General features: G+C 35.9%; 1 protein-coding gene across 5 annotated transcripts in view; it reads right to left on the reverse strand.

Annotated features, from left to right (window-relative positions):
* The window catches only part of LOC113238278 (MAGUK p55 subfamily member 5), a 197,199-nt gene that overhangs the window by 135,699 nt on the left and 33,863 nt on the right, over positions 1–27,637 (reverse strand). For all 5 annotated transcript variants that reach the window (XM_026475109.1, XM_026475104.1, XM_026475107.1 and 2 more), the window contains one exon: positions 22,496–22,911. In XM_026475109.1, coding sequence (XP_026330894.1) covers positions 22,496–22,911 — 416 coding nt within the window. The remainder of the gene's footprint in view (positions 1–22,495; positions 22,912–27,637) is intronic.

Here is a 27,637-nt window from a genome sequence, read left to right on the forward strand (position 1 = left end):
AGCCTGCATTTTATTTCTCTTAGGTGTACTTTATGTGTGTCCATGGCACCCACGACTCAGGGTTTCCCTAATACGGGGCTATGAGTGTGTGCGTTATTTATTTATTTATAGTATTATACGTTTTGTTTATTTGCTAATAACATGACATTTTTTTCTCAGATTTTCCTATCACAAAAACGCCATAGTTCTACAAAGTGAGGTAGCCGGATGCAACGTGCAAATTTGTACAAACTCGTGCAATATTAAACAACAATAGCTGCCGCGGTGCCTTCGCATGGCGGTCAAGCTTAGCCTAGAACTAGTACGAAAAACTATCGTTACATTTAACTACACATGTAAAAAAACAATCTTATAAACTATTCCTGAAAATGATGTAGTTATAATACAAAAATCAAACGCTTAATCACAGAACTAACTTACTAACTACCTTACGAATTTTCTATGTGCTTGTTGCAGGACTTTGTTTTTTGGTTTTTAACGACTTTTTGCTGTAGCGCCAGGTGTGAGAAGTCTATTTCTTCACTTAGCTTGGTAGTTTTACAACTAACCAACAGCTGCCGGAGATGTCGCTTTAATCATTGTAATTTTTAAGTTATTTAAAGTCGCGATGATTGACCACCATGATATTCCAGCAAACGTGGAAGACAATGGTCCGTATCGAGCCAGATCGATCGAATTTTTTCTAAGTGTTCAATCTTTGTATTAATAATAGCAACAAACTAGTGGAGTAATTTCATAAAAATAATTTAATATCATGGTGGCCAAATATTCAATAACTTAAAAATTACAATTATGATGTTTTATTCATAAACAATCAAAAATATCAAATTTAAACATCGAAATTTCCACGTCACACAAGGTGAATGCTTTAGAACAAAAACACTTTCTATATTGCGCAGACGCAAGTGCAGAATTCACAATTGCCTCTTTCGCTTTTCAACATTTCATTGCAAGTTACAAGGCGTAATATGAAGAAACTCATACTAACTCTGCCAATTTTCATTGGTAATGAGTATTCACTAGATTCTGGTTGATTTTCACTCTGATGTAATACACACTTTTAATTTAGATATAGGTACTCGCGAACAGACATACGATCTACCTGTCACTACCGCGCTGTCTAGACTTTTTACTGCGTCCTTAAGCCAAAAGATAAGCATGATGACTCCTAAGAAAAAAATTAAATGAATAAAGGTGGAAGTCCTGGAGTTCATAGCTAATCAAAGCGATATTCAAGTTGAAGCAGGTAATATGTTAAAAGGCTTCAAGAGAACTTGAAGCAATTTCAAACTAAACGGATGCAGTTAATTACATAAAGAAACCATAACCCAGTTCCGACTTTATATTTATATTTTTTATTTATTTATTTATTTAAAAGGAAGAGAGAACAGTTTAAAAATAAATTAAATAATAATAGTCACAACTGAGAACCGATTAAAAATACTACAAGTAGAAATATAATAGGAAACTTACCTAACTTATTATTTAAAATATAAAAAAAAACACAGTAGTAGTAAGCATTACTAAGGGTCGTATTCTAGAACTCTACTCAATGCTCAAGTCAGGATTGCACTGGAAACACAAGCACTGGAAAAACGACCCTAATGGCAGGGACTTGAGTATGATTTCGAGTGCTTTAAACCATACTCAAATCCTGACTTGAGTATTGAGTAGAGTTCTAGAATACGACCCTAAGAGTCAAAGAAGGGCTCGCTCAGTGCTCTCATTGCTGTTGATATAGTTTAATGATATTTTACTTACGCACTATTAGGGTATGTTCCAATATATGAGATGGTAACTTAACTGTTTTTAAATGGAGAATTTTGCTCTATTATGCCTATATCTATGCTGTTATGTTATTTAAGACAGATGTTTGACTACTTGTCATTTTTACCGCGTTTTATTTAGTGGACGGCAGCATATCAAGCCTACATGCTAAGTGTTAATACTTTGTTTTCTATACGCTTGAGCTTTCGGCTTGTTCTTAACATGAGTGGCATAGAGTTGTGTTTACATCAATCACATAACTTTACGTTTGGGTTTCGTGAACTTTAAAATTGACAGTTTACTCACCTATGTATAGTCGGATTATTTTTTAAATGATACAATGCAACGGGACGAACTGCCTCTGCGCTCGTCACTCTGAGACATAAGTCGGCGAATCTCATGTGCTACAGGCACATGAGATCTCACCAGGACTCTTGCGCTTCAAAACCGGAACGCAGTAACACTCACACTAGTGGTTGGCGGCAGAAATAGGTAAGTAGGAGTACTTCCCTCGACGAACTCTTTCACAAGGAGTAGAGCACCTTTCCAATAAAAAAAAATTATCACCAAAATTTGACAAATCGCGTAACACGCACACTAAAAAATGCAATCTTTTTTTTGGAAGTCAGTTAAAAATAAACTGGAAATGCTGGAAATGGTTTGTTTTCAAACGGTATTATCTGTTATAATTGTTCGATCGAACAGAAAGAAAAATTCCTTCCATCTGGCAAGACTCGAACTTGTGCCCGCCAATTAGGGCCACCATTTTTTGTTTTAATTACAACATATAACAAACTAGTGGAATAATTGCACAAAAAATAAATTAATATCATGGTAGTAAAAAACATCATGACATTCAATAAATATATCGATATCTGTGTCAATCAACCCATATCCATTCTATGGCTCTTCACACGAAATATTATAAAATAGAAAATTGAAGAAACACACGGTGGTGTCATGTGGATGCAACCGAATATACACCGTAAATATAACCAGCAATGTTTGCAGCTTCGTATACATAATGTTATAAAGGTGTTCGGTGTCCGCCATATGAGATCTTCTCACGCGTAACTGATACGCATAAGTTTTAGCGGTGTTCATTCTTCAGGCCGTAGTTAAAATATGTACTATATTAGCTAATTATTTTTAAAACACTTTTTTTATGTACTTTTACCGTTCTAACTAGCGAAACCCAAAGTATTATTCGACGCCGGAAAGATAAAACGTCTAACGTGCGTTTGGAAATATTGCAAGGGAGTGATATAAAGTATTTTTTTAAGAAAAAAAACCATAGTTCGATTTTATATGTTATATGGAAAACTAGAAAGTTTCTTCTTTTCCGTATAACAAATTAGAGTTATGTTTTTTAACCGACTTTAAAAAAAGGTGGCGGTTCTCAATTTGACTGTATTGCCTCCTCCTCTCCTGCCTCAGTGGGATTATTATTTATTTAAGTTGAAATATACAGGTAAGTGTACAAAAATTAATAGACTGTCTGGGAAATCTAAGGGCCGGCAGCTACCTTGCCCAACGCATTGGCAGAAGAGAGGGGGAACGCTGCCAGCATCATGGGGGCCTTACCGCGGGTACCCAAGTTTGTTGATATATAATTTAATCCTAGTTATAGCTCACTGTTTATCACTACATGTATCATGTGATTTTTTATGTGTGTGCGTTTGATGAATAAAGTCCTATTTAATTTAATTTTATGTACCTAAAAATAAAACGCAAGGCCATTCGAACTTGTGAAAAAAAAACATAGATAATGGCGGCAATCGGTAAGTTCGTTGTTGAATAATGTAAAATTTAACGAAATTGAGGTAAAACTCAAACAATGTTAAGTTTAAAGTTTGCCGGTGATATTATTAATAATTTAGAAGCTGGAAAGTTATGATGGCGCTTAAAACTTTTGACGTAAATAACTAATGTTATAGAAATTGTTTCCTAATTCCGCGACACAGTGATAGTGAAATTTATCCTGTCATCCTTCATCCTAAGTTTTAGTTTCAGTTGCAGGATAGCTCCTTAGGAAAAAGTTCGTCCAGGGAAGTATTGTCTTACTTCTGCCGCCAAGCACTGGGCGCAGTAGCAGAGTCTCTGAGATCTTTGCTATTTAATGTGGATTTAGAATGTTGATGGGGTTGCCCCGCTTTTGCAATGCATCTACCATGTTGACAGAGATGCGGGTTGAAAGTTTCAATGCCATCATCTGCAAAAAGCCTGCCTCATTGCTCAGAACACTGAGGGGCAGCACCAATACCATTCTACAGGTCCATACCTGATTGATATGACCTACCAATTATGAAATCTTTCATTCGGGTCCAGGTTGAGTAGTCTCACAAGAGTCTATTGGGTCTGGATGAGAGATCTGGGAGTCGGCTGACATTTTTGTAACCGACTTTTAAAAAAAGGAGGTGGTTATACATTCGGCTGTATGTTGTTTTCAGATATCTCCGTCAATTGTGGACCAATTTTGAATTTTTTATTTGTTTGAAAGGGTGCACCCTCGTGGTGGTCCCATTATCTCCAAGTCAGAATCTGATGAGGGGATTCCATGAAAATCGAAGCAAATCCTCAAATTTTACAGGCATGTCCGTGTATTGTAAAAATATTTCGTTGTAAATAGTTTTTGTCCTCGATTTATTAATGGGATTAAAAAAGCGACGAGTTAAAACCAGGGGGCCTACCATAACCTTCCCATCATTATAATCTAGTGTCAATTGTTAGTGTCGCCAAGGAGCATAATAGATGTCGCTGTTATAATTTTACGAAATAAACATCGCGTATTTTTATTTAACGAGAAATTATTTTCTATGTACTATTAAACAAAAAAATATACAAAATATTGAACAGATTTATGTAAATAAACAACTTTCACTTAACTTTTAATCATTACAAACCGATATTTAGACAATAAATTCGAAAATAATATTGTTTCCACTGCGTCCGAGTAATTATTTTAAGATTGCAAAATTTGACTTAAGAACAATATTACTTTAATGTTAAAGTGGCGTCATAGTACGAACTGAGCGAATGAATAGTCACAAAGCTGCCAATAAAACATCATAGTTTTAACATTATAATAAGCTTACTTTAAGCGCGTCATGGTATGAAAAGTCAATGTAAGGTTAAAACAATATTGTTTTAAGAGGTTGTGGTAGGCATCCAGGGCGCTCGGACATTATAATGACAACTAAACAGTGACAAAGTATTTGCCAGTACGTACCAATTTAATAAAATACACAATTAAGAGGGATAATTATGTACACATATGTAATACAATTATTCTCCAGAAAATCCATACGAGCATCCCTAAAGCGAAAAAGGGAAAGTCCAAATAATCCTAACCATCAGGAACGAGTCCTTAGAAAGAACCTTGCATACCAACATAATCATTCCCAAAGAAAAAACTCCAGGTAGGTAACCGGTTCGGCGATGACGTAACGGTGCTGGACTACCCAAACTTTTGTTAGGTTTGTTTTTGTAAGCCGGAAATTCGAAAACAGAAATACTTTATTTAGCTCTGGCAACAAAAACAATTTTACTATAATCACTCTATCTTTTTTAACTGAATATTTAAAATGGGTAAACCCATTTAAAATTTAACTAGATTTATAAACAAAAATTAAATATTCATCATTACAATAATAATCATTTGTTGATATTCTTTTTAAGATAATTTTGAACTAGAAACTTCTAATGAATACAGTTTTGCGATGTGAAATTTCAAATACTTTACGTAATTTAATATTTTACGCAACAAACACATTATGACTGGAGCTGCCATTCTCCTCGACAACATTAAAAACTATATGAAAATAATAACATGAAAAAAAATTTAAAAGTAATATGACTTTAATGGCCTGTATGGTTTTAAACCTCTGTCTTTTCCGTAACGGAGAGAATTACATTATTACTATTTAGCGCCGATACTAGCCTCATTATTGTAAGTTTTATTTGTTGAATAACAGAATCTGCAAAAGCACTTAAAGTACTAAACGGAAAACTTAATACTGGTGAAATCGTAAAAAGGGCACCATCTATAAGTAAAAAGAAGAAAAATAAGTTTCCAAAAAACCTTCGATTTTCTTTTATTTCATTAAAAAAGATTGTTCTCCCACTATCCATGTCTTTAACGAACATAGAGACAGTCACATACCCGAAATTTGAACTCCTATGCCTTGAATTGACCTCACTCCGATATGATGATCCACCGAAGACGAAGCTTAATGCCTATCAAACATATATATTCACCTAAAGCTATTAAAAGAAAATTCACCAAGACTGGTGTATGGTTTTAAATCTTTGCCTTTTCCGTCATGGAAAGCAAAACAACAAACTTAAGTTTTCCTTATTTCTTTTCTGTTTCTATTTCTTAAGAGAATTGTAATAAGCTTTTTTTGCATTAAGTCTCATTTTAAGTAGGAAGTCAAACCCTTTTTAATGTATATTCCTTATTCAAATGTCGTGCATAGCTGTAAAAAGAATTTACTTACATTTTTTTTATGTATCTACATGTTATAGTCAAGTTTTTAGTTTGTGTTCTGTAGATTTGCCAAATAAATAAATAAAGACAAAGAACGATGAGAAGTATTTGAGATATGGTGCTGTAGAAGAATCGATAGGATCAGTTGGTTTGAAAGTGTCGCGACTGTGTAACTTCCATGGATGCCCAGCGGACTGACCACAAAGACACACTAACCAGACTGACGGAAATTCAAAATTAGACCGTCTTTCTTTTGGAGAAAAGACGACAACTAAACCTCTGACGAAAGCAGACGACTCCTTCTAAGCTACTATTTACAAAAACCGCACAAAAATAAAGACAAATAATGTGTTAAGAATAGTGTAGGAAAAGAGAAACTTATTAAAGACAATTAGAGAACGTGAAAAATGTTTGAGATTCACGATACGACCGTTTTCTTAGAAGCATTGTACCAGGGAAAACTGTTAGAGGAATTTAAAGTTAGGATGCTGAATAAAGATGGTTGGTGGTTACTCCGCCTACAAGAGCCTTGCTCATTCCCTTTAAAATATTATGTAACGTAATCGCTGGAGGGTAAAAATTCCAAAGTTAACGCACCTTCATTAGGTACTTTCAAAAGCATAGTGATCAGTGTGGTATGCAAGTAATCGTTTAAAAGCTTCAGATAAGCCTGTTTGTATAATAATGCCGTGACACAAAAACTTATATTCACCTCTAAATTACCGCCACTAAGGTTTAATTTTGTAAAATCACAAATAGTAGAAAAAACTACATCAAGTGGTCTCCGAGTGGGCTTTTTAGTTGAACGACAACCTCTCGTTAACAGGCTCTTGTAAAAGTTAAGAAACTTACTGATAAACACGTGTTAGATTTTGCTTAAAAGGTCTCGTGATTTTTTTTTCACAAAAAATCAACACGTCAATTGAAAACTTTTTAATATTGAATGGTTTAGTAAATTTAATATTTTTTTCCATTAAGTATAGTCAAACGGCTTAAGCGAGGCCATGTAGGCACTATAGTTGAGAGGTGCGGCAATGGCCGCTCCACCAAAAACTCTTAGCTCGTTCAAAATATTCGCTTATGGCTTGGCGGCCAATAAAAATAATGTTTTCAAAAACTTTTCAAAGTCTCGATTCCCGAGACTGAAATCGTTAGTCTCGATTCTCGAAAAAGCTTAAAAATTGTCGAGACTCAAAATTTTCGAGACAGAGATTCCCGGAATGAAAGCACACAGGTACACACTTAGTGTCTAGTAATCTAGCACGGTTTTGCAAATTACTGAAAATCAAGTTTTTTCTATGATATTTTTAACACCAATGAATGTTTTTTGGTCAATTTGAAAATTGAATTCAAAATGTAACATAACATAACATAACATATATATAAAAATAAAATAATCAGTAAAAAACCGACTTCAAAAGTTCGTGGAATTACATATATTTGGCAAGTTTTATTGAAATCGGTTACCGGAAAGTGCGCGAACCCGGATTCATCTCCTAGTTTGTCACGCTTAGAGGTGTAATATTTTCAAATTTAAATAGGACCAATGCTGAAGTACCCTATTTCCAACAAAAAGAGAATCGTCAAAATCGGGTATCGCGTAACATAAAAAATACAGCCGAATTGAAAACCTCCTCCTTTTTTGAAGCCGGTTAAAAATGGCATTCCTGAAGATGTGAAAAAAGGCCGACAATAGAAACACCGTGCACAAACACCGTTACGAAGCAATTTAAATTTCATATTTGTAATAAGAAAACATTTTATAAAATAATTATGTAACAAATTAATAGTATGATAGTGTTCATCATGTATTAACCACATTCACAACGGAAAGTAGCAGGGCGGGCATTGTCTTCGCCGACAGTTCCTAGACAACAATGTTATACCTATACGTGTCCACAAATACACCCATACAATATTACCCATACTGTATGAAACCTCAAGGAAATGCAGAACGTACTACAGGGTGGTAAGGTGTATTATTGGCGGATGGAATCGTGGTACGTAAGTTATTTAGTTTGAACATAGTGAGACAATGGTTATCATCGGAATTCTCAAGACGTGGCGGTTTCCGAGAGATCGTGACGATATGCCAACGGCCGATTCGGTTTTATGACTTAAGAATAATTTTAAAACATTTTTAATGCGATTCTTCGACAATTGTTTTATATTTCAAAAAAAGCCCATTACAAATATTGCGGAATTTACTACCTTCCGAATCAGAATAAACCCAGATGCAAACCACTGCCCCCGTCACCCCGGGACATATTTTATGTCTTTCAAGTATATTGCGGCGTTTCAGGCTTATCGGATCTCTAACGACGTTTTCCTTCGCTTTTAAAACAAATGATAATAATTTATAATGCTTAGTGTATTGTATATGTATAATATATACATATAGTAGCAGGTAGATACATAAAAATAGTAAGAAAGTTTATAAACAGACAATTTCATCGAGGGCCGTACCCTGGGGCATCGTGCCCAGAAGGCTGGCAACATTTCCCCTTTGAATAGTTAAACTTATTTTTTGGCGGAAATAACTGCCATCCTTGTGGTCACCGTAGGCTGCTACGAGGCGATCCGACAGCTTATTCGCTAGAAGTTTCGCTTGTGGCCCCATGGACCCAGGGTTTCAACCGCAAAAGGCACAAAGCTGTAACACTGAGCAAGGTTGGCGTATTCTCAGCCGCTTTGGCCACAGAGCCTGCGCCGCCCACACTTCCATAGTTGAAATTAAATAAAAAACAATACAAAACAGTGTACTCCAAAAGTCAATCTGTAAGCTGACAACTCGTCGAGACATTTCTACTGTAAATAATTGAGGAGTGGAGTAGTCTGCAGACCATCCATTTAGCAGCAGTAGCGCTCCTTGTGAAAGAGTTCGTCCAGGAAAGTACTGTCACCTTACCGACTGTTCCGAACCCGAGACTGTACAAATCTAGAAAACTAGGACCGACTTCGGATGTCGCTTATGCACCAAGTCCAATTCGAATCCGAGAAAATGCGAATATCGCTTGTACACCTAGAGACAAAATGGTCCCTTTGACATTTCGGATCGCCAATTGTCGGATTCGGAACTGGGGGTCTACTCTCGATCTCCGTCCGAAACAATTACTGCCAAATAAGCAATACTTGACCAAATGAAAAGACGCCTGATGCGAATGAAGCTTCATACTTGATATTTATCTTTTAATTTTGTCGAATATTACTTATTTGACATGATACGAATCGGACGTAGTGCGCAAACATGGGACTTATCAACTTATGTCTGTCAGATCTTTGCGATTTAAAGCTCAGAATGGCACTGCAACTGTTATGGACACGCGTGTAGGCTACCACCACCCGGCGCACGACTTGTTCGTACCATCACTACTACCTAACATCACACTAACTGCCTCCGTGGCCGAATGGTTACCATACCGGACTACCACACAGAGGTCCTAGGTTCGATTCCCGGGCCGGGAGAAATATTTGTATGGCCTACATTTATTTCTCTCGTGAGTTTGGGTGTAACTTGTGGTTGTCTATGTGTGTGTCCATGGCAGCCGCGACACAGGGTTTCCTAAGTGCGGGGCTATGTTGAGCGTGTGCGTTAATATATTAATATATCACTTGATATTATAAAAAAACTCCAAGTTGCAGCATCAGATTAAGGTTACCATATTATTATAATTTTATGGGATTTCCATTGCATAACAAATTTCAAATCCATAGGACATGTGAAAACATAAAAAAGAACCATTGCGATTAAATTATCCTCCAAATAAAAAAACGCATTACGATTAGTCCATCCGTTTGGGAGCTACGATATCACAGGTAGATACGCAAATACATAGACAATGTCGGGGGTTAATTAGACTGAAGTGCATATAGTTCGATGACCCAGTAGACTTGGACTGTACCAAATGCCGAACATAGACCTCCTTCATTGGAAATAAACGATCTGGCTAGGTTACCTACTTACCGGTTTTCATTAGGAACGCAAAACTTTCCACGTAACATTCTGATCGTAAAAAATTTAAGACTCGATACTACGTCGACTCGAATTCTAATTTTTCGCGTACTGAATCCGTTCTATTCTATATATTTCAGAATTTATTTTTTTTACAAACGAAATTTAAGCCATATGAATAATGTATATCGTATACTATTACAATACGTGTTCTATTTAATTGAGTCGATATTAAAAAAATAATTGGTATATGTAAAGTACCTATTGATTTAACACTTTCACTATTATGCAGAATCATTGAGAGCCATTTGAGATTGTATCGACTTTAGGAGCCCAACGCGGTGGACCATTATGACCTCTAAGGCCTTATTCTTGGAGACGATCTTTGCACAGCAATGTGTCCGTTCGTTTCATAACTAATAAAAATATTTCAAAGTAATTTGATTCTATATTAAGGTTATTTATAAAACGAACACAATGGCAATTGTATTCTTGTTTAATCATTAAATCGGTTATCTCGCCATCTTCCTGTTTGCATCCTCGGCTGTCTTGGCAACATTTTTGTATAAAAACACGTACAGGTTATTATGAGAACATTCAGTTTATTCTTTTTACAAATGGCGAAAACGATAATCATTAATATGATTTTTTCGTTTCGTATTCTAAATCGCGTATGTTTGTTCTTTAAAACAAACTACTACTCATTCACTCATTTAGAGAGCTCCAAGTCTGCAAATTTTTAACTGACTTACAAAAAAGGAGGAGGTTTTTAATTCGGCTGTATTTTTTTTGTATGTATGCTACGCAATAACTCGGCATTTGTGAACCGATTTTGATGATTCTTTGTTGTTTGAAAGAGGGTATCTCAGTATTGGTCTCATTTAAATTTGAAGGAAATATTCAATTTTTTGGAACGAATCCAAGAACTATTATTTAATTCTCGCATACTAATCGGACTTAGGTCACAAGCGACATCAGAAGTGTGTCCGAGTTGTCTAGGTTTTTTATAATCTCGAATTCGGAATGAATTCGATCAGGCTTATAAAGTTTTTTTATTATACCAAGTCGCGGGACTAATAAGTCGTGCACCTGATGGTAAGCGACGCGCCTGTCCATAACAGTTGCAGTGCCTCTCAGAGATTTAAATCACAAAGATCTGAGGAGGACTGTCACTGCACCCATCCTGAGAAATAAGTTGACAAGTCCCATGTGCCTGTAATTTCGCCAGCACCCTTACCTTTCAAAACCGAAACGCATTGATGGCAGCAGAAATAATTAAGGTGGCAGTACTTCTCTAGATGAACTCTGTCACAAGAAGCTCTATTACTACTAAACTAAGATAAAGTGATGACGTTGTGGACTTTTTATTCGTATCTTCTTATTCAAAACACAAATAGACCTGTTAAATAAAACTGGGGATAACCGCACCTCTATTTAATCTTAAAACATAATAATAATAAAAACCTATTGTAACTTAACAGAGTATTCCCAGAAGTTACTGCATCTTTTGTTAACAGTTTGGTATTTTCCTGTAACACGTTCAGGTAACGTAACTTTGACGGGAGTCGGGTCCCACGATCATTAAGAATATAAAGATTGTAACTACCTGAGTCGTAGGCATGCACGTGGTTATTTACATATCAGAAGTAGCGGATAAAAACCGCTAGCAGTTATGTCATAAGCAAAGCATGTAAGTCATATATCCCACTAAAAACATGCACGTTATAAAGGTACCATCTCCCTCCATATCAACCTCTTGGTTAACGGGAAGGGCACTATAACCTTTGCGAGCAAGCCCGCACAGAGACCTTCTCAGTCAGATCCTTGCACAGTCTTCTTCCGGTTCTCAAAAGATCTTGGGTGAGCTGCCCTCGTATGCACGTAAATCACCCTCCCTATTTACCAAGACAGATACCGACGCTGTAGGCACGCTCACTTTCCGTTACGCATTGCACAACCAACAGTTCCCACCGCTTTGCCGTTGACTTTAAAGTCCATTACCAAATCTCTTGGGCGGCGGAGCTGTATAGGCACGCTCACCTCCCGACGCCGAAGCGTATCTCCAGTTACCAGATACCTACGCGGCTGGATACGGGTTATAAAGGTACAATCGAAAGCTACATTTTGGACTTATTGTAAGCGATATAGGATTGAATTTAACTCTCACGTGCCAAACTGGACGTCCTCTTGACCCTGGATTACTAAATCCGTCGGTTGCGTTGATAAATTAATTAAAATCTAAACGGGCACCCAGTTCAATAAAGTTATAACGCCACAACAATAACGCACTAAGGACACCTTGAAACACATAAATGTAAGCCATAATATTTCTCCCGGCCCGGGAACGAACCTGGGACCTCTGCGTGGCAGACCAACTTAACAGTTAGGCTTGGAAGTTTCCAGATTGGTACCTACATAAATGTATAATAATAGTCACAATGTGTAAATCTATAGTACCATACGCATTGTTACATAAGCTATAAAATACCGACAATGGGTTTAAAAAATTTGTTGTGAAAAATACCACTCCCAACGCGAAATCTAGAATGATCTAGATTTTTTAAAACCTTTGAAGTGCAAAATGGTTGCTTATTTATAACTCAATCTCGAAATTCACAATTTCACATTGATATAATTAATTTATGTGATAAAATGAATGAATTGATAAAGATAAATTGAATTGAGATAATGTCGGTAAGTTTAGTGATAAAATTCTCAGTAGCATTTTCAATTTCAAGCAACCATTGGGGACTCGCGTGTGAAAACTTGCCAAGTTGCTGCATTAAGCAAGCAACAATTATTAATGTTTTCAAACATTGCAACCCATTTAAAAGGGCGTATAAGCAGTATATATAATATAATTTATGCGCTTCTGAACGTACATTAACAAGTATAAAAAAACTTACTTTTTAAAACTGGTGTCGTCTATAGAGTATTTATTCAGGAGATGGTAAAATTTTCTATTTATTTTAAATTTTTTATCAAGGGAGTTAATTTGGATGCATTGCTTTAAGAATAAGTAAAAGCTAGTGTGGAAATATGAAGGAAATTTGGTATAAAATCCGCCTGCAAAATTTGTATGTACAATCCATTTTTTGCATTTCAGTAACTTTGCTATAAGATACGAGTTTGCGAGAGTAAGGCGACGATTTGCATTATAAGTTCAGCTGTGAGAGTTCTGTTCTTGCCACTGGTACGCGGTGTTTATAATGCGACATCTTTCACAAACTACAAAGACATTATTCTTATAATACTCCTAGTTTCAAAGAAAAATTCTATATTTTAGATTTTCCAATAGTTTGCTGCAAATCAAAAGCAACACGAGACATAAGCTGACAATTCCCATGTGCCTGTAATTTCACCAGCACAACCCCTTCAAAACCGAAACACAGCTCATGTTACTGCTTGGCAGCAGAAATAGCTAAGATAAGGTTATTCCTCTAACAATGACAATTAATCATGTTTCTATGGCAAAAGTTTAGCGAAAATGACAAATTGCAGAAGAGAGAGTGCGGCGAATAAAACTCAATCTACCATTATTACTTTCATTAAATTAATAAAGAGAAATAAGGTAATTCGTAAACTGGGACGAGTAAATTGCTTTAATAGAACCGCTGACAACTGCAAACTAAACCACGCGAAGTAAGATAAATACAAGCGAAACACTTGTACAAACTAACGTTATACAGAGGCACGGGAAAATTAACTTTACCTTTTAAATAGCTGTTTGTAATGCATCCTTGTTCGCTGCTAATGATGGACGCGAGGTACAAGATAAATCGCATATCACACACCGTTCACACAAGTACACGAAGCACAAGTATTGGTACTTGACACAGTACACGATTTACAAAACACAACGCTGCCGCTCCGTACAGGAATTCAAAACATTCATATCCAAACGACCACAAAAAGGAAACAATCCAAAAACCCGACACGTCCGGCATGCAGGTAGGTTTAAAATATTCTAAAATTTAAAATGGGATGAACGCACAACCTTGCGCCTGAGCACGTCGAGTAGGCGTGGGAAAGGGACGGGAAAAAACGGGTCTCATGTACGACAGGTGGGGGGAATAACTAACAGGTATCACTACCCTACGCACTTGAATAGACGAGGGTCAAACGAAACTTCGGAACGTGGAAATGTTTCTCTTTGTAAACAAGTGACGCCTGCGCAAGTGTCCGCGGAGAACTGAGTGGAGAGAATCATGTCTGCGATATAGCAAAATCATCATCACGTACGGTCGCTTGGTCGCAAAGGCAACAAGATCACATTACATAGTTTAAATTAACTGTCGAGTCAGGTAGCTGTCAGTAACGAAAAGTTCAAGGAGGATAAAGAGGTGTTTTTGTATTTCAAATCCTTATTTGTCTTGGTATCCAATGAAGCTAGTTTCTAGGCGGCATAAAAATAACATAACTGCATTAACATATTCACTCTCGGACACATAATTCGACCCACCTTGCATTTTTATCCTTAAAATGCATGAATATACAAATATAGTATCGTTGAAGAAAAAGTTTTCTCCGGTTTTTGAAATTCAAACTTTCAATAAGGACTTAAGGAAATGACGTTTAGTATACCAGTTTCAAAGTTGCATAATAGTTCTTGATCAATCAAGCATTGTTTAAGCTAAGGGCATTTAATATTGAAAATTCAAGGTGGCGCGAATTATTTGTCCGGAAGTATATTTTTGTAGCAGAGGAGCTCCCTGTGAAAGTTTTTCTAGGGAAGTACTGCCTGTTAATAGTTATGATACTTATTTGTGCCGCTGTAACGTGAGCATTACCGGTTTTAATGGGTGTTTGTGGAATTGTCACCTTTATGTCTCAAGGTACCGGGCGCAGTGACTGTCCCCTCAGATCTTTGCGAGTTGCCTGCAACTGATACGGATAGATAGATAGATATACACTTTATTCCTCACACATAAGGACAAAAACAGTACATAGACACCTTAAAGCTAATGTGGGATTTATTGATGATCATATGTGCGTGAAATGATGTCTTCCAGACAGCCTTTGAGATATAGGAAAAGTAATCAGAGCGGGATACGTAGTGTAACAATAACAAAATTTGAATTGCATAGTTATAAAAAATTAACATTATATTTTATCACATAATAAATAACGATATAGCATACCTTCATATATATAGTTATATACGAAGTTATATATGATATACCTAAATAAACTTATACTTACTAATAAATATATACACGTTGCAGACTACGACAGTGTCAGAAGATATTTACGCAATCCAGTTTTGAAAATAGGAAGCGACTTACAAATTAGAATGTCAGATTTCAGACGGGAGTTCGTTCCATAGTTGCGCAGGCTTAATCGTAAAGAAGTCTCTGAAAGGATAGATGTGTCGCTTACCACCAGGCGCACGACCTGTTTGTCCCGTCACTGGGTATCATAAAAAAAAGACATCCTGTTTGAAAATCTCTCAGTTCCATCCAGACATATTGATATAACTAATAAGTGAATAAACTTTGTCTTGGTTTTGGAGCATGCTTTTTCTTTCCGCTGGCGATGAGACAAATTTTTTTGATAATTTGTACACTTCGACATTTGTCTGTTTTAAGTGATGTTATGGAATATATTGAAGCCTAATAATAGAAACGAATGTTACATTAGAAGGCGTAACAAATGTATATTGCTCATCAAGATTGTTTTCCCATTTTCTGAACCTGGTCAGCAAAAACACAATCGCACAAATCGCTTCGCGACAAACACAACAAAAAAAATGGACGCAAACAATAAGTAATTACGTACTTCCTATACGTCATTTATCTAATTTTAGTCTAAAACCTGCACAATGACATCTTGTTTCACATCTGTCCATCTGGCCCCATCAGATAAACGTACAACACAGTTTGTTCTTGTAATTGCATGTACAGATAGTTATTCTAGTGTACTTGCTAATCGGTGCTACAGCTGCATGCGATTTTATAGCTTAACCGTTCCGAGTAGTATATCAACTTTGAGTCTGTTTTAAACCGGTACTTATCAATAATTTCTGAAATACTGTTTCCTTGAAATGTGCCCAGATATTTTTGAACAGACGGTCCGAAACATTGCGAGATGAGAAAATTTGGTTGTAGATAATGATGTACAGAGTGTTCGTCAATCCACGTTGACCTACACGTACACATTTAGATAATCATGTAACTAATTCCTATATCTCCGTCATATACCACAAATCAAGACACATTCACCCTTTTAATAAGCCGGTCAACAGGGATACAATCGCGCTAGCTGCTTCACTATAACACGCCCTTGTAATTTCGGCGAAGAACAATTGTGGCTAGATCTACGACTTACGCAAGAATATAACTAAACTATCACAAATAAATGAATTAAAAGGAATGTAGGTGACAAATTATTCATTTTGTCGGAGCCAACACGTAGTGCCGCGAAGATTTTGCGTACGTACGTGTTTGTTAGATAGTATTTTGATTTATCTGTCTGAATTTTATTAAGTGTTTTCTTAATGAATCGTTTTCTTAATGGGGCCGAGATGTTAAATAATGATAAAAGCATAAATAAGTTAGAAAAGGACAAGGAAGTGGCAAAAAAATTGATTGAAAGAGACAATCATGAACAATTATGTATTGGGTTAAAAAGTTCAATACACAAGGACGACAGGAAGTATTCATTAACCCTGAATTTTATAAGATAAAGTCCTACAAGAGCAAAGCTATATTGTTTATAACACATCAAGTCAACGGACAGGAAAATTAAGTGCATTTTAATCGGCGCCGAAGCAATTACTCTCAGTGTGATACCTGAAGCGATCTGGTTGCTTTTTACTCATTGCGGTCGGGGAAAAAGGTGGTTAGATTGTTTTTTTTACACCGTATATTAACGTTTAGTTCCAGCCTAGAAAACTAGCGGTTAAGACATTCACTCAACTACCTACATACCGGCAAGCTCATAAAGATAGAGAAAAGAATAGAGTAGAGAAATACATTGATTTTGTTCTAAAGCGTGAAACACTGAGAGGTAATGCATGTCGGGCGCGGGTCGGGTCCATAGATATAGATAAAAAGGGGAGATTTGGTATGGGGGCGTGGTTCGTGTCGCCTCGATATGATCAAAATGATCATATCGAGGTGACACGCCTACAAACATCGCTACAGTGTCATGGCGATCGTTGTACATACAAGATCTCTCGTAAAACGTGAAAATGCCAATTGGAGTGAAAACAAAAACTTTAAAACCAGTGTGATAACATTCCACCGGCTATTTGCATTTTTAGTTACTATTTCTATTATTATTCAATGTTTTCTTTTTGTCTCCATACAAATTTCTAGACTCAAATATAGTGATGTTCATTTACGATGACTGATGTTTATCGACAATTAATTTTTAAAATGTTTGAATTTCTTACTATGATTTTTGTAATTAAAGTCCCTAAAATATCGAAGCGAAAAGCATTCACGTGAAATTGATTTCCTTTATTTTATTGTTACTGTTATTACTAAACATTTTATTTCGAGTAACTTTAACACAACTCATATTTCGGACAACCGTTTCAATTTCATGTCCATTTGTATGTTGATGTTGCTTGAAGAAAAATGTAAGTGTATTATTGTCTTAGATAATTTAGATATTTAAATTTCATTATACTCGTAGATTAAACGTAGAATATTTTTGATTTTGAAGTTTTTCCAATGAATTCAAAATAAGAGAAGGTTGGATTGAAGCTGCAGGCAAATCGAAATATTGGTTTTCTTATTACTATTTCTGACTTTGTTTAAAGTTCCATAGCAAATGTATTTAAAAAAATAAATAAAAAACAACATAATTTAATTTATTAAATTCGTTGATGGTCCGAGTTTGCGCTTGACAATGACTGCTTCACCAACCCGTGGTAACGTATAATGGAAAACTGACACTGGCGACGATCGCCATATTTTTTATATTATTCTTATAAAACTGACAATGGCCCAAGCCTAGTGGCCGCCATTAAGAAAATGATAATAATTTATATTAATATATTAATTTAATAATACACCAGTACCAGTGTAGGTATAGTATGAAAAATGGAATATTTTTTTTAATATTAAAAACAGCCACATGGTTTCCAACTACGGTTAGGTAGGACCACATCCCTCGTTGAGTAGCGTCAGTTTAAGTTTAATAAGGTTAACAATTCACAGAGTGGTTTCCATCCGCGCCCGCCGGTGCTTTGGGACAGCGGTTTATTTTTTCAATATTCTCGACCCTGCAAGTTTGTGCAGGCACCTAGCCGCCGCGGCTGCGGGCACGAAACCGTTGCGACTGCGGAACGGACCGCGAAGTTAGTGGGAGTTAATCGCAAGTCGCGCGGTTAATAGAGAACTCATCCCACGTCCGCCTGAACCGTTTGCCAAAGTACGCGGGCGACGACGACTGCCAAGCGCTCAGGTGGTCGCATCCTGCGCGGTTCTACTAGTATCCCGCCGCGGCAACCGCGAGCAACCGTCACGCGTGAATCGCGCCGTGAAATGTGCTACTAATTTTACATACTTAACTATCACATTCTACAGATGCCGCAGGACCGCGGCAGGCGTGGGTGAAAACCGTTCCGTGAGTTCTTAGTGTAACGAAAAATGAGTTTGAGCGCCATCTAACGTGTAATAGTTGGCTATTATATACTAGTAGCATTTTTACTAAAACGCTACATGATGGTGACTGGCTGAACCAGGATGAAAAAAATACTGAAATATTGTAATATAACTCTTACTCAAGTGGCTGTAAGTTTAATTATTTTAAATTTTAAAATTGTGTTACGACGTTTTCACGTTTTAAGCCCTATTCAATCAAAATCTTTAAGTTATGGTAGTAGATAATAGAGCGTAAAGTTTGAATTGCACACAAGCTAAAAAGTGGCGACATCGGTACCCGATCTTACATAGCGTCATTACATATCTCTCCTTTTTTCTATATCTATGGTCGGGTCGGGACCAAGGCGGGTCTAATTCCGTGTATTTGTATCCATACAAACTTTTACGTCCCGCTTAATTCTTGTAATTTTACTTTAAGGCATTACGCGAGCTTACATTTTACGTGGTTAGGTGTGGGGGACCGCCCCTTGCGTCGCGCAACACGCGCGCTGAAAATTAATATGAAGATAACTTTGACACAGGTGCGACGTCGACAAGCAACAGATCCGACGGCGACTGACGGAGCAGTGGGCGGCACGGCGCGTTATTAAACCGCTGCACACCGAGGACCGTCCATACAAGGTAGTGTTCAAAACCAAATTTTAAAATTGATCACATTACACGTAAAAATACTCGCTAGTAGAGACGCTAACTGCTGTCAGTTGTGAAGTGCAACAGCTCAAAGTTTGCTCTTTACGCTAAATAACAATTATTTCGTAACGTACGTGAGATTATGTGCAATATTTAGACATTTATATCGTACGTTTGGTATTAAAATCGGTTTTAAGTGCGTTGTCAGTGACTAAGCAGGTATGTTGAGTCTCCTAACATTATTATTATTTTATTAAGTTTATCAGTATCTGATATACGTACTTTACGGAATAATTAACATTTAGCGTAAAGAGCAAATTTGAGCAGATGCACTTCTCAACTGACAGTAGTTAGTTAGTTAGCTCAATATTTTTACGCGTGATGTGATACTTTATTACGACTACGCTATTTTTTAACCGACTTCAAAAAAGGAGGAGGTTTTCAATTCGACTGTATGTTCTTTTTTTTCTTTTTTTTTCTTTTTTTTTTTGTATGTATGTTACGCGATAACTCCGGTATTTGTGAACCGATTTTCATGATTCTTTTTTTGTTGGAAAGGGAGTATTTCCATAGTGGTCCCATTTCATTTTGAAGAAAATCATCCACCTCAAAGGGTGGCTGCTCACGCACGAAGATTCATTTTTATAAATAGTGCCTAACTTTAATTTAGGAGCAATTACTTTTAGCAATTATTTAGTTGATTTTGCTATTTCTCCAATTCAAGGCGTTTTTCTCTCGATATACTTTGAGTAGTGTCGTAGTGAGAACCTATTTTTATTATCTCCAGTATCAAGTCCTGTATAGTGGCGAACTAGGGGATATTTCAATGAAACTTAGCAAATAGACGTAATTCGACGTACTTTTGAGGTCGGTTTTTTTAGTACTCTGTACTGAATTAAATACTCACATTTTGGAAATTGACTTTTGAGTAGTACCTTGTATGCAAATGCATAATTTGCAAATTTTTTGGTTATTGTGAATTTAATAACTAAGGGTTTCAGTTGAAAACCAAAATTTTGCAGGTTCTCTGTAGTACTTATAGGGAAATATCTCCATATAAAAATTATGTGCAAGGTTAGATATTGTATTCTTAAATTATTCGTTTTAGACGTTAGTTTTAGCGTGTTTTCAGGACTTTATATGATCGTGTAACAAATTAGCACATTCTTTAGACAAAATATCCTTAGGTGTATCGTATATTATTTGATAGACCATTATTTAATAGTAAATACCTAAGCCATTTGATCTAGCTAAACAATTTTTCCCGCTTCTCTGCCAGTGACTAGCCATAACTAATCTGTATGATTTTAATTATTAATACAAAGATCGAACACTCAGAAAAAATTGCTTCGATCCGGTCGGATTCGAACCGAAGTCTTCTTGCATACCGTGCCAGACGCTATACCAACTAAGCCACGGAACGAACCAACGGACCTCACGAATTTTTCTATGTGCTTGCGTCGTGTCTTTGTACTTGGTCTTTCAACGACTTTTTAGTCGTAGCGCCATCTATGAGAAATCTATGACAGATTTATCACCCAGTTAGTACCTTTACAGCTACCAGTCCTGGCGAGAGATGTCGCTATTCACTGTATTAATTAAATTTTTATTGAATTGATATTCTATTCAATTATTTTTTGTGAAATTACTCCACTAGTTTGTTATAATTATTAATACAAAGATCGAACACTCAGAAAAAATTCCTTCGATCCGGTCGGATTCGAACCGACGTCTTCTTGCATACCGGGCCAGACGCTATACCAACTAAGCCACTATGATTTTGTTAAACGTTATTTTATCAAATGAGAATCGTAATCATTGTATTTTTACAGTAAAAAATACACAATAACTTTTAACATTAGATTTTGAACTCATCTTTAAGTTTTTGCGCACACATATTGTTATTATCATATATTGTCTTCATGAAGCGTGAAGCAAATATTTTTACTGAGTAAATCCCGTTGCGCATAATTTTGCATGCCTTCATTTAATATTTAAATAAATTATTCGCAACTGTGTTGGCAATTATGGTAACCCGGATATGTGTCTTTACATTTTTTGTTTTGTGTTTTTTTTGTATAAGATGGCGTTAAATTCCCTTGCTTTTAAAATTTTTCATCTTAATGTACATACTTATATAATGAAATTGTGTTTTTCGTCAATAAAGGCACAACAAGAGATGGGCTTTTACCCGATAAACATCCGTCTTAGGATAAATATACGTTTTTACTGAGTATTTATCCTAAAACATGGATAATTATTTTTTTGTGTTTTTATAATAAAATTCATTAGAATAAATTAATTAAATAATTACGTTTTTGCCATTTTTTTATGTAAGAATACGTTTTTCGAGTCGAGTGGTAATAAAAAATTCGATTGACAGAAAGTTGTCATTTTAACTGTAACCCTTGAGCTGACCTATCCTGCGTCAATAAAGTAATAATAAAAATAATAATAACGTACACACTCAACATAGCCCCGCACTAGGGAAACCCTGTGTCGCGGGTGCCATGGACACACACGTAGACAACCACAAATTGCACCCAAACTCACGAGAGAAACAAATGTAGGCCATACAAATAATTCTCCCGGTCCAGGAATCGAACCTGGAACCTTGACGTGGCAGTCCGGCATGGTAACCGTTCGGCCACGGAGGCAGTTAATAAAGTGCGACTCAACTTTATGGTCTTGAGGTCTACTGCGTACTAAACAAAGTCATATTTGGACTTGAAATAGCCTAAGGATTCTCTTTCACATTCACACACAAAATTTATTAATTAAAACACGCGATACAGAAATTAGATGCTTACAATTGTGTAGGTACACAAAATGTTTTAAAAGTATACTTTGTTTTACTAAATATAAATAATAAACCTCGATTAAAAATATTTATCTACGTTTTTGGATAAATATCGAGTAAAAATGGATATTTATCCTGAGTATTTATCCCAATGACATTTATCCATGACCCATCTCTAGGCACAACGAAACTTCCCTTCCTTCAAATGATATCTAAGTTACAAAAAAGTGAACAAGACTCACCTGTCTCCAGGTCCAAGTTTATTACTCTCAACAATCGCGGTTGCTCTGATCCGATGATCAGGCTCACCGATCAGTTTCTCGCACCGACCGTTGCTCAGATGCTCCCGCACAACTGACAACGCGTCACTAACTTCACTCACTGTCACTGATTCCACACTCACTTCACACTTCACTTCCAGTTTCTCACTTTTATCCTTTTCGTGTTTCTCAGGTTCTGGTTCGTCGTCTTTAACCCCGTTGGAGATTATAGGTGCTGGTTTGGCCTGGAGAGATTTTGGCTGTGACTTTGGCGAGGATATCGTGGGCTTACTCTCGATTGCCCCGTTTTCATTGATACTGGTTACGTAGACTGTCGAGTTGGCGATGTACCCGTTCAGTTCTCGGTTCTCAGGCTGCGGTCGACGCTTGCGGCTTAACTAGAATTAGGAGAAAAGATTTATTAGTTTAGAATGTCCTGTCTTTTCTTGAATACAGCAGGAAAATATAAATTGCGTACTATAAAACATGTCTGAGAAGACAAACAAATCTGTGATGAGGATCGACAAATTTAACATCCTAATCGCCTTCAAAGAGCTTGTATTTTTCAGCGATTCTTGTAACAACGCTTATCCTTAAGAGTCTATGCTACCTCAGATTGAATTCAATTTTTTCCGTTACTAATACGGTTCATTTTGCGTGGTTCGAGCGGCAGGAATACAGGCTTTATTTCAGAATTAATTTGTTTTACAAACGAAACTAAAACTGTCTGAAAAGAGTTTTTCATATACTATACGTAATCTATTTAGTTCAGTTGATACATCAAAAATCATTGGTATATATAAAATACCTATTGAATACTGCGGTTCTCTTGTGAAATTTCGAGGTAAGTTTTTTTTGTATTGTAAAAATGTTTAGGAATCGTGTTTTCCACACCACATAGTAATCAGTGTATATCCTCAATTGTACTATATACTTATTTTTTCCGAATGCATTGATTCCACACTTTGACTGTTATCTATGCGGAATCAATCAAAGCCATTTGAGGTTGTATAGACTCTTACCCCTTCAATAAGCTTAGCAATTTGGGCGATAATGACAATTTCCACTCATCACTTCTATTAGAATATAATATTGACATCTTCATGAGTGCATTGACATCAAAATCTAGAAATCGTAAGCTCACATTTCTTAAACCAGATTAACTAACAGAAAAACCTAACAATGCTTCATCCATAACAAATGATGAAAACTGTATCATAACGCAGTACGAACGTTAACTGTATCTCTAAGCCGAGACCATTAGCGTCGCTACAATTTGTATTACGGTTTTTTAAAACAACATCACTAATAAGATAGTTAGGGGACATCGTAATTACATAACCAGTTAAATGAGTTCGGAGATAGAGAGAAAGCTGACCTGGGAAGCCCATGGTTGGGTTACTCGAACAGGTTTACGCTTCAGAATCTTTTAAACTGATTCAGTATTTTAGTATTACCACAGATAAAATAATATTATACTAGTACAGATTCTCAATCTCTTACACAGAAATGTCGCACTCGTAACTCCGCCTATGCGAGCGCTTATTTTAATTCTTAATGCTGATCAATAGATGGTACCTAATAAACCCGCGATGAGATTGTAATAGTATTCAAAAAGGCCAACATATGGCGTCAATTGCATTTCTGTCACGGTTATATTGCTCTTCTCCGTTGACTATTATATAATATCAATAACATATTATTATTATTAAATCGCATAGCTGAGTTTGTATTTTAAATATAAACTAACGTGAATGTTAAAACGTTACTTACTTTCTTTAAATAAATTCAAAAAAATGCCATCTATACAATTTATGCAAACTAACAAATAAAAAATACACCATTGTGAACCTTTGTTATCTTTTCAGCGACAGTTTTCATTTACAAAATTTTAATTGACATTCCTAAATGTCGTTTAAATAGTTTTGCATTTGTTTTTACGTTTGAGGTATAAAATTATTTTGTATGATGTACCTCAAATTTTTGAGATTCAATAATTTTTATTGTATCCAAGTGTCGCCATCCACAGTTTTAAATATGTACTAAAATCAAATTGTGTGAATTGATACCCCATAGTATTGCATATGCAATTGTGGAAGCTTTGAAAAAGTCATGGACAATGCTGAACTATCCGTATCTTCTCTTGGGAGTCGTAATTAGCAAAGTTGAGGCGTTACCATCTTAAGGGTTATTTTTGCGCAATTGCAACGGCAGTAAATAGCTGCCACCCGCAGCTTGCTTATTCTTGATAATCAATGACGTTTAAGGGCTCTTTCAATTTATTTGTTTCTCCAATATAATATTACATTAAAGTATAAGAACTTATATTGAGATCGTGAAACTTATAAAAAAAGAATTTGAAAAAATTAATAATAATAAAAGAAACAATTAATTAGTAATAAATATTGCTGTCATTAAATTATATTACAAACATTATTTCGACATGCAGCGTTGTCGTAAGTGTCTACAATATATCATATTTTTATTATAAACAAAAGTTTTTCACAAGAAAAGGTGGATAAAGCAAGGGATGCGGCTTGGTGCCATCTCCGCTTGCTCACAAAACTCTTATGGAACTGGGTAGTCTTCATTTTTCTGATAGTACATACCGATCATGGGGTAAATTGAGATTGTGGAAGCGACTCTTAATGCAAGTATATTATGGTGCTAAATGAGAAAATTTCAGGAGAGAGGTTTAAATATTCTACGAAGGAAATTTGTCGTTAACTGTTTATATTTAATTAGGAGAGTTATAAAATTTCACATAGACATAATTTGTTGCATGTAGTCCGTATTATTTTTATGTATGACTTTCATGTGATTAAAAGCACATTCCGATACCACTAATAACACTACGTGAATTTAATTTTTGGACCTGTTCTGTTTTTATTTTGTTTTTCGTTTCTTTATTTTTGTAATCACAAAATTCGCGCTTTTGTTTTGTTTTTCGAGTTTTGTTTTTTCTTTTATTTTGTTTTTCACATAATTCGGGGAGCATAACATTAGTAAATAAAAATGGCTGTTTACATAAGTTTTTTGTAAAAAAAAACCGACCTCAAAAGATCGTGGAATTACATCTATTTGCCAACTTTTATTGAAATCGGTTCCCGGGAAGTGCGCGAAAGAGGATGTATCCCCTAGATAGCCACCATTAGAGGTGGAATATTTTCTTTAAATTTAAATGAGCCCAACACCGAGGTACCCTCTTTACAACAAAAAAAGAATTATCAAATTCGGTTCACAAATGCCAGAGAAATCGCGTAAACATACAAACAAAAAAATCAAATCTAATTGAGAACCTCCTCCATTTTTTAAGCCGGTTAAAAAATAACAGAAAATGACCAAAAAATAAAGATGGCGTTCATTGGAGGCATCGTTTTCACATATGATCACATGTGTCTTTATTACACCAAGGTTACAAAGTGCTGAATTGCAGCTTTACTACGGTCACCAAACTTTCGGCGTAACGAGATTATTATTTAAATTGAACTCATTTTTCAAGATGCTATTCCTTATTACTAAAACTCTATGGCAGAAGAAGCACCATCGCACACTGATATTGTCGCCGTACACAGAACTAATATCAGATGATAATTAATACAAGATCTTCCTGTTGTAGTCGCTCGATTCATATAATTTAAACTTCTCATACCTTTACCTAGATACTTACTTAGACATATACAGTGTTACCATTAATATCCGGTAAGGTGGGTTACTCCTACCTCGTAAGCTAGTAAGGTGCTTATTATTGATTTCCTTCGATGTAATTATTAGTACCACTTTGTGATTATAGCGTCTCATCGTAGATCAAGGTCTAATCAAGTTATAGTGCCAATGGCTGTTTGCCATTACAAAAAAATCAGAGGCGAGAAAGGTATGGCGAAGACACATGGAGATTGCCAAGAGATAGTTGTACTGTAAGCATAGTATAATGAGACAAGTATGGTAACTCCATACAAACGTAGCAGCGCAGTGTGTACACAATCGCCGCGCGCCTTATACTGACGCACACATTCGCATAATCTCGTGGTGCACTCGCATTGCACAGCGAGGGTTGTCACACGCGCTATTAATCATAGAATTGAAGCGACCGCTCGATGTTTAAAAAATTACATCATGTAGACGTTTATTGTTGTGTTTGTGATAGTTTGAACTAGAGTGACTCAAAATCAAAATTGTTCATCATTTAATTTATATTTCATAATCAAGATACCAATCTGCGATGTTGGTTTTACATACCAATATGTAAGTACTTACTGCATTTACGTGTCTTGTGTTGGATACAAGCAACCGGCAACAGAAGCGAACATTTTATTTTCATACAATTGCGGTTGCCGCAATCGGCGACAGTGTTTAACTGCAGCAACCAGCGACTTTGTCGATTTCATATATTAAATTGTAAGCACTTAACAAAGGTTTTTTCAATATAGCAGAGAATACTACCACAAACACCAAATTTTTTCAAATTATATTTTACAACCTGTAGGTGCAACTAGTGTTGGGTCATGTAAAAATCTTATTTTTCAAAAAATTAAATATATTTGCCTTTCATTTTCTACATTTGACGTTGACACCTGTCAAAATTTAGTTTCTGAACGAAAACGATGGAGCCCTTAAAAAAGATTATTTTCGCTATTGTGAAATCATTTTAAATCTCATTTTTCTCTAAGTGGCTTTTATCTATACAAGTTTATTTTATAATTCACGCTAAATAAAACTTCAAAAGATGTTTCTAAACGTAGAACATAATATGAGCCCCCGAAATTATATTTAAATAACCTCCGGACAAAAAAACCGACCTTAAAAGTCATTCATCCCCTAGTTTGCCACCCTTAGAGGTGGAATATTTTCTTGAAATTTAAAACCACACGGGACCACATCTAAGGGTCATATTCCAGAACTGTACTCAATACTCAAGTCCTGACTTGAGTATTGCAGTGAGCACTGAAAATCATACCCAAGTCCATTAGGGTCGTATTTCCAGTGCTTGAAATCATACTCAAGTCTGCTCAAGTCCTGACTTGAGCATTGAGTAGAGTTCTGGAATATGACCCTAAGAAGCCTTCTTTCCAACAAAAAAAGAATCATTAAAATTGGTGCACAAATAGCGGAGTTATCGCGTAA

Source organism: Hyposmocoma kahamanoa, unplaced genomic scaffold, assembly GCF_003589595.1.
Source record: "Hyposmocoma kahamanoa isolate Upper Pololo Valley unplaced genomic scaffold, ASM358959v1 95, whole genome shotgun sequence".
Classification (NCBI taxonomy): domain Eukaryota; kingdom Metazoa; phylum Arthropoda; class Insecta; order Lepidoptera; family Cosmopterigidae; genus Hyposmocoma; species Hyposmocoma kahamanoa.